The sequence below is a fragment of the Alosa sapidissima genome, chromosome 23 (assembly GCF_018492685.1).
Source record: "Alosa sapidissima isolate fAloSap1 chromosome 23, fAloSap1.pri, whole genome shotgun sequence".
NCBI lineage: Eukaryota > Metazoa > Chordata > Actinopteri > Clupeiformes > Clupeidae > Alosa > Alosa sapidissima.
This window is the reverse complement of record NC_055979.1, coordinates 17036043-17045380: the sequence shown is the minus strand read 5'-3', so window position 1 is coordinate 17045380 and position 9338 is coordinate 17036043. Positions and strand designations below refer to the sequence as shown.

Here is a 9338-nt window from a genome sequence, read left to right as displayed (position 1 = left end):
CAAGGAGCTACTTCGGCCTACTTACAAAACATAGTGATCTCAATGGTGCATTTTGCCCATGTTCAGGGTGGAAAGTAAACAAGAAAGATTTGCATAAGTCAAATTGGTGTTTTTAAAAAGGAGGGATCATTGAGAATAAAGGAAAAAATATTAAAAAAAATCTTTGTATATTCCCACAAGGTGTTTGGGTGCTCTTAAAATGAGAACCAAAATGATTTTTCAGACTTGTAAGGTCTGCTGTTCAGACCCTGAAGGAATTTATTTTCTGTTCATTGCTTTTTGTGAGAGTGTTTCTACTTATTTTAATAAGGAAAATAAATCAAGAGCCTATGTTGAGTACAAATATGTTTTCTGAAGGCCTAAACAGAGCCCAGGCAAAAACTCCAATACAATTTTGATCAACTTTGAGGGACAGCTATGACCATGCAGGATCATCTACATGGTCCTACATGGTTTAGTTACTGCGCTGTGGGCTTGTGAACTTTGACAAAAAAAAGAGGCAGAACAAAATCGACACCCCCCTCCCCCTGTAAAACTGGCTGTATCTTGGAAAGTATTGATCTTACGTAAAAGTAATTTTACAGTGTGTCTCCTGGATAACATAGGTACACCTGTTTTTTTTCTTCAGAATGTTTTCAGACCTAAGTGCGTGGGCCCTAGTTGAATTGACAGGGAATGACCCAATTGCCTTTGACTGTTTCAGAGTGGCTGGCCATGGGCATGCACAAACATGTCCTTGAAACAACCCTTAACGTTTGTTTTCAAAACTGTGCAACTCACCGAGTGGTTATTGGTAGTGATTATTAAAGGCACACTATGCAGGTTTTTTAGCTTAATATACAAGTTTTTTAGCTTAATTTACCTTCATTTAACAGCTTCATTGGAATGGTTATATGACTTTTTTCGGTTGAATGGTGGCCGTCTCGCTTCCCCCTAGCACCTGTGAGCGGAAAAACCTTCCTTGCAACTGTGGGCCGGCGGGCCGACGGCCTCAGTGTCAGAAAGTATAACGAGTGTAACGAATTGCTTTACTGCATTCAAATACACATACACGCCAGGCACCGGCTAGAAAAAGGTAGCGATGGAGTTTTTCAGACATTCGTCATGACAAAGCCAGCGAAAAAGAAGCAAAAACCGAGAAAACAGTAAGGAAATTACCAATACTGCATAGTTTACCTTTAAAAACAAATATATCAGCACAATGTATGAATTCAATCTGTGTTATTTGCTAATGTGGAACTATTTTTTCAGATACCTCACAATCGTGTATACCTAACCACTCGGTGAGTTGCAAAGTTTTGAAAACGAACGTTAAGGGTTGTTTTAGGACATGTTTGAGTAGCCTACAGTATGCCTGTTGGCAGTCACTCTGACTAGTCAAAGGCTATTCAAAACGAGTCAGAAAGGTCGAGAGAGGACCAATCGTCAAAATTTCGGTGTCCACCACTCTAGTTCATCCAAAACAAACCAGAAAAGGGACTCAAAGTGCTAAATACCGGAATTTTCCTTTAAGGGTTGTTTTAAGGACATGTTTGTGCATGCCTATAGACAGCCAGTCAAAGGTGATTCAAAACGAGTCAGAAAGTCGAGACAGGACTCATCGTCAAAATGTCGGTGTCCACCACTCTAGTTCATCCAAAACAAACCAGAAAAGGGACTCAAAGTGCTAAATACCGGAATTATCCTTTAATTTAGACATCAACACATTTTTTTCATTAAGCCTATCATGAATATTTTTGTAGATTTTTATGTATAATTAAGTGTGTTAGAGTGTTGTAATTAAGTGTGTTAGAGTGTTTTAATGTGTAATTGTATTGTTTGGTGGGGTATAGGATTTGTTACATTCTGGGGAACAGGTGTCTTTGAGAGACATATTTCATAATTTATTTCCATAGCAGTTAGTAAGAGCTGCACTATCCTATTTTGAATATCCATGACTCAAAATGAAGGTTGTAATCCATTTACCTTTATTAAAAAATTTGGTTTGTAGAAACATTGAAAAGAGTTCAGTACTTGATTAAATGTTCAGCACCATTGTTACAAAATCATATTCATTGCATTTCCCTTCATCTCCATAGCACATATACAAATGTAGGCATTCAGTAGTAAAACAAAATAAATTACAAAGAAGAATACAGACAGTAATGTATTTGACATCTACATCTGTCTTAAATTGGCCATATACCATTCAGTCTTTCATAGGCTTTCAATTTCATTTGGGTTTTTTTTAGTTTTCATCATTGCTCCCATGTAATAAACATTACAAAAGTACAAAATGTAAAAACACATATACAGTTTCTATGTGTAGTCATTTTTTAGATTACCTTTCATATTTTTTACACACAATGAACCTTGAGGCAAGTTTGCAAACCACTTAATGCTATAGTTGCAGTAAGCATCTGTATGCTCAGGTTTGGTTCCATATAGACAGAAAGAGAAATATGTTTTTGTCACGGATAAATATATTTTTTGTATGAATGCTATGAGATTTTTGAAATGTTACATGCATCATCACTGCAAACTGTCGTAAAATGAAGGCTGCCCATATGTAAAATGTTTATGAAATACCAATGGTTAAAACAAAACAAACAAACAAACAAAAACAGTCACAGAGACAATCTAAAAAAATCTGATAAGCAGAAGTATGGTAAGTTTGTTTTAATATTCCAACAGAAAGATTACAGTACAAAAAGACTAGAATGAATTTGCAGTTATCTAACAAGTGTTAAATGTTGCACTAATGGGGGTCACTTAAAATACAGTGTCTTCTGTTAATGTTTTTACAGTCTTCCACTACAAGGTAAAATATCTACACACAGAAGTGTGCACAACTGATTATCTCACTACCTGGCATCATATTTTGCTCCAAATCCAGCATCAACCCAAATAGTCTTACAATCAGCTCAAACTAACATGATTGCCCTCGATTTAATTGAAATAATTTCTAACTGCACTGAAAGATTCATGTTGTAGCTTCTATGTAAAATGCCCCTGAATGACTCAGAGCCCATATGTTTATTTAGTTGAAAGCATAATGTTTGCAAGTGTTTCATTATATAAACAGTGCAATTGCTGTTTTGGATTTAATGATGGCACATTCATTCAATCCATTTTAACATGACAATACTTTTCACTCCAAGGCTTCATACATTTATGTTGAAATTATCCTGCCAAATGTTTTATTCATTTATATAATTAATTCATTTATTTATTTTTACATGGGGTACAATAAATATCCAGAGAAAGACGAATGGACATATTGTCCAGCATAAAGTCCTGCTGCTTGATCAGATGGAAGCTGAATATGTACTGTATCTCCTGTCTGTAGCGGCAGTACTGCACTTCCTGATGCTTGATCTAGGAAGCCCTTTTTGTATTCATCATAAGTGTACATTACTGGTTCATTGTTTCTGTACAGTGCAACCCAAACATTGGCTCCTTTACAATGAACGTGGTAGGCAAAGTAATAGATTCCGGGTACATTGCAGGTAAAGACACCTGTTTGTGGATTGTAGTTCTGACCGCCATTATACAAGATTTTGTTGAAGATGACTGGACTACCAACTGGAGGGAAAGGGTTGGTAAGCTGTGCTGTGAACGCTGGCATTTCAAGTCCATTCCTACCGATAAGGTCTGCTCCATTCTTCCCTTTACCCTTCTGGCCTTGTTTCTTACCATCCAAACCCAATTCGGGTAGAATCTGTGTGATGTCTGGAGGCTGAGCAGGGGGGCCAGGAGGTCCTGGTGGGCCTGGTTGTCCTGGCTGTCCTGGCTGCCCAGGGAGGCCGCCACCTCCTGGTTTTCCTGGAGGTCCAACAGGTCCTGGCAAGCCTGGTTTTCCTTCACCAGGGTAACCTGGTTTGCCTGGACCCCCTGGTTCACCTCTGTGTCCTGGAAGGCCAGGGGGTCCGAGTGGTCCACCAGGGCCCATTAGACCTGGAATTCCTATGGGTCCTGGAAAACCTTTATCACCTGGGATTCCATTTTCACCCTTGAGTCCGGGCTTTCCTGGAATACCTGGAAGGCCAGGTAAACCTTTGTGTCCATTTTCTCCTTGTGGCCCGAGTGGTCCTGGGACACCTCTTGGTCCTGGTTGGCCTAATTCCCCTGGATATCCCGGCTTTCCTGGAAGGCCAGAAGGGCCTGGCTCACCTTTTGGGCCTGTAGGACCCTTTGGGCCTCCATTTCCACCCTCTCCTTTTAGTCCAGGGAAACCAATTCCACCAGGAGGTCCCATGTGTCCTGGAAGGCCTGGAGGTCCACTAGGTCCAGGTGGGCCAATCATCCCTGGAGCGCCACCATGACCCTTATCACCTTTTGGACCTGGTTGACCAGGTAGACCACCATGTCCTTTGTCACCTTTAGGACCTGGATATCCTGGTTTTCCAAAACCAGGTAACCCTGGTCCTCCAGGGAGGCCATGTGGACCAGGTTCCCCCTTACCACCAGGAAGTCCTGGTTTTCCAGGCAACCCATCTAGGCCAGGTTTCCCCATGCCAGGAAAACCAGGTGGTCCAGGTTCACCCCCTTCACCTGGTGGACCAGCCAGTCCTGGTTCTCCAGGGCCTCCTGGTTTTCCTGGTCCTCCTGGGACTCCTGGAAGACCATTTAACCCAGTTTTTCCCAAGCCTGGCAGACCTGCTGGCCCTGGTGGTCCAGGAGGACCTGCTGGCCCTTTAAGTCCAGGCAATCCTGGAAGACCAATCCCTTTGTCTCCTTTTGGACCGGGAATTCCAGAAATTCCTGGTAGACCCTTGTGACCTGGTTCGCCACGACCCCCGGGCTGGCCCGGAAGTCCTTGTCCACCAGCTTTTCCTATACCCGGTAGGCCTGGAGGACCTGGAAGGCCTGGGGGCCCTGGCAATCCAATTGGTCCTTCTCCACCACCTGGGCCCAACTCTCCCTTTGGTCCAGGTTGTCCCATCCCTCCAGGTTTACCTGGCATGCCTGGCATTCCTGGTTTGCCAATTCCGGGGTAGCCTTGTGGGCCAGGTGGGCCTGGCTTTCCTGGGGGGCCTGGCATGCCATGGCCTGGCTGCCCTGGAGGACCTGCTGGGCCAGGAGGTCCTGCTGGTCCTACAGGTCCAACATCACCTCCATTTCCTTTCTCACCTCTAGGAACAGTCTCACCTGTGGAGAATGGCAAGAAAACACTCTGTTACATTATTCCAATACAATTATTTACATCTTTACTTTACATCTTTACACCTTTAATTTATATTGGGTATTAAGTTCACTTTTAAAAGGGTATTTAAATGAGACCAAAGCTGTATACTCAATACAACCCTGCATACCACTACTGAACCCTTTGGCTGCTGTGTGAAATTCCAGTGATTAAATCCATTAAGAATGTTGTTTCGCAATCAGATACGTATTTCATGGCAGTGTACGCAAAGCATGCGTCTAGTGCTTACTATGTGCCTACGTGTTTTATGTGTTTTAACCAGTGATATTGTTCAATACAGCACCAAACCTCATCAGTAGCTTGCTTAGGGTCTCTACACATAAAACAAAGCACCAACAGGGCTCTACAGTGCGCCCATTTCACTCGCACATGCGAGTAAAAATGATGCCGTGCGAGTGCAAAAAAATATTTAGGTGCACTGGTGCGAATGACTTATAACCATGTCAATGTTTGTCTACAAAATACACCGCAACATCGAGAAACTTTACTGGTGCAAACCATAGAATCACGTCGCAAATGCAGTATAAAAACTACACCTCCCATCAACGTTAGCAGTTTCGCGTTGTGACTCGCTAGTAGTCGCTTCTATCAAATCCAAGAGCGCACAGAAAAAGCGGAAAGTTAGACTAGCCAGCCAAGATGCAAAGATTGAAGAAATCAGTTCTTCTATCCACCGAAGTCATCGGATATAGGAGGAACAGGATGAGATTCTGAGAATGCAGTGAGAGAAGGAAAGGTAACCTAACATGCCTTTTAGCCCAGTTGACGTATTGGCTGCAATATGCAAAATATAGCTGTAGCGAACAGGCACAAAAGTAGCCTCCTGTAATACTCCCATTTTATTCAAAGGTAGAACGCTACTGACAACTCCAGGCTTCCATGCATGCTTGTTTGTTTACACCGAATACAAGCTGAAGTGGAAAACGAAAGTAGGTCTAACGTTTGCCTACTGCCACAATCAATGCATATATTTCAAATAAAAAATAAAAGTATAATATTCTTTATTATACATATATATAAATCCTGTGTCCTGTAGCCTAAATGTTGTCAGTCATTCTTAATATTCACAATTGGTGCACTGGCATGTTTAACTGTTAGCTGCAGTGTAATGTTAGATTATGTCTAAGTTAAGTACAGAACTGACTGTGCGCCCAAATTTTTGTCTGTGCTCCTAATTTTTTTAACTTGGGCGCACAAGTGCTCCTGGAAAAAAATGTTAGTGTAGAGCCCTGACCAACAACCTAGTCAGCGAACCCGGAGTTTATTACAGAAGACTGTTAAGAACACTTACCAACTGTCCCCTTACCAGAACCGCAGTCGGATTCTTAACCCTTAGAACCCGATTGACGCAAAGTGCGTCAAAAAACACACCCTTTCTTCTCTGTTAAATTGCTCCGGATCTGTTCATCGCAGCAAGATGAAACCTTTATTGCATGACAGAGACTACACACTTGTCTGTACGATCAAGTATAAAAATAAAAAAAATCATGAAATTAAATCAAATTGCAACATATTTACAGTCTATACTTCTCTGCGTTCACCTGCGCACCCATTACTCTCGTTTGAATTACTCGCGAACCCGTGATCGCATAGATATGGCAAGCATATCAGATGAAAGAGGAGACACAGGGCTATCCATTGGTACCATGTATATCGATCCTTCTGGCTTATAAAAACAGACGAAGTGACTGCAAAATAATAACGCAATAATAACACAAACCAACACTGCACACCCATTACTCTCGCTTGAATTACTCGCGGACCCTTGATCGGATAGATGTCAGATGAAAGAGGAGACTCAGAGCTATCATTTGATACCAAGTACATCCTTCTGGGTTATAAAACAAACGAAGTGACAGCAAAATAATAACTTCATATTGCTGGACTTACCCCACGTTTTTGTCTGTTTTTGTGGCAAAGCATAATCCAACGCTATAGTGTGTTTCTCTATGGCAAAGCATGTTCATAATCCGGTTTTGAGATCCTAGCAAATTCCTGCATGGCATCCAATTCAAGGCTCACATTGCATCCCAATTTGTTCAACAAAGAAACAGCTTTTTTGCCTTTACTTTGTTCATGGCAATCCAGTAAAAAGTTGAGAATCATTATGAGTGCATACACCATAGACACGCAGGCTAACACGCAACCTCGGGTCAAATCAGGTCAGATCAGTTCGTGTCACAGATATGGAGCGCAGAAAGGTCATTTAAATCACTAAATAAAAAAATGGCATTTATTTCTGTAAATCACACACCACATATTTCTGTAAATTGCTCAGCCCCAGAGTATCCCTCCAACATGGCAATTATATTGCCCGTTTCAGGACAGTCTGCCCTACACACACATGAAATATATGTAGAGCTATGAGCTTGCTGTGGTGAGATACATGTTGAAATATAAGAATTTTTATAATACACTTTTTATGTTTTAATTCTTTAAAAATCAAAATAAAATCAATGCTAGTACTAATACATGACAGATTTGTATAGCCTAGACTCTGCTGAAAAAAAACAATATATAATATGTGTGTGTGGCACTTACAATGACCAGAATAAATCCTTATGAATAAAGGTAGTGAAAATGCCCTAAAAACAGCTTAGGGTTCTAAGGGTTAACAGCTTAACAGTTGTGCCTAGTGCTCACCAAAATCAACATTTATTCTATCTAATGACATAGAAAACACAATGGAATATGACTGTCAACTCATTTGAATGTCACTCAGCAATAGGATGACATCAGAAAAATGTGCAGTGGTCTCTTAATGTTTTTCCGGAGCTGTATAAAGTTTATATGAATTCCGAAATATGAAATAGAAACATATGACATAAGCCAGCTATGCCTCAAAGACGGTGCATTTAGTAGTTGGCTCAAGCCCATCGCTAACAATCGGTATCAAGATTAGTACAGATCAAGAAGATCTGTGTCGCCTCCAGTTCCACACACAGTGGGTTCAGATCAACCTCCACCTTGAAAGCGGAGGTCCTGTGGGTGTTTGGCTAAAAATGTGTCAGCCAAATGTAATGTAATGTGTTGAATACTGTGAACACCACTCATACAATGGGAACAAAGATCTTGCCAAACTTTTCCAAACAATGTTCCCAGACTCTAACATTGCCAAAAAATATTTTGAAGGGAATTTTAATGACTGAAGTTATTTTTCGTAATTCGTGTAGGTCATAAATTTAAATCATAATGGTCATAAAAAGCCATTAAAAAGTCTTAAATTTGACTGACTGAACCCTGCAGAAACCCTGCTCAAGCACTTATCAAACTAAAATGACACCCATGAGAAGAGCCACTCTGAAGTATTATAAATAACCAAAAGTGTCATTTTATCACAACATAGGCACGCAAATTATGTTATTTTGTCACCTATGTGTGAAATACAGTAGCATAGTTTTTACAAGCACTTAACCCAACGTTACTGTTTTCTTTTAACTTGTCATTTGTCAGGCACAATTTACATTTTTGTATCAGTTGATATGAAAATGAGATCCTGATCAAAGTAATATTTTAAATTGTTGTCAAGATACAGATCTTGAATTATGCCATTTTTTTACGCCATGTTTTTCCAATTGAAAAAACTGAGAAAATCATGTTTGAACTTACAGGTTACAGGTAGGATTTGCAAGTTGTGAATAATATTTTTTGTAACTTTACATTCTTATTTTGACTATGAAACTTATTTTGATACATTGATTATGATTATGATGTCTTTTCTTTTATATAACATCAGAAAACAAAAAAAATATATATTTTCAATGGATTTTGAAGTAATCTACCTGTATCTCAAAATTAGAATGTGCATCTTCGGACTCATTTTGCCAGATCGGGTCACACAAATATATTTCAATCGGAAAGGGAGACTACACCAGGCACATAACTGAAGCGCTCAGTTAGCATTGCTGCAACAAATAGCTTAAAAACTAATTGTTAAAAAAATAAACTATTTTTTTGCTATACGCGAAAGGAGTGCTTACGTTGTAGACCCAGGTAGCCCTGGTGTGAGAGTTGACTTTCTAGGCCTGTTTTCAATTGCTGGTGAAATACCACTAGTGAAATGTTCAAAAACTGTTCTTGGTCTTATAATCAAAGAATATGATGTATTGATATGAAATAGAAAATTGTATTGTAAGACACAAATATAATATAG

The 9338-nt window shown here is 40.1% G+C and overlaps 1 protein-coding gene across 3 annotated transcripts in view; it reads right to left on the bottom strand.

The window, feature by feature from the left end:
• Window positions 1-1944: 1944 nt before the first annotated feature.
• The window catches only part of LOC121698074 (collagen alpha-1(VIII) chain-like), a 30448-nt gene continuing 23054 nt past the window's right edge, over window positions 1945-9338 (bottom strand). For all 3 annotated transcript variants that reach the window (XM_042079811.1, XM_042079812.1, XM_042079813.1), the window contains one exon: window positions 1945-5130. In XM_042079811.1, the coding sequence (XP_041935745.1) occupies window positions 3215-5130 (1916 nt within the window). In that variant the 3' untranslated portion in view covers window positions 1945-3214. The remainder of the gene's footprint in view (window positions 5131-9338) is intronic.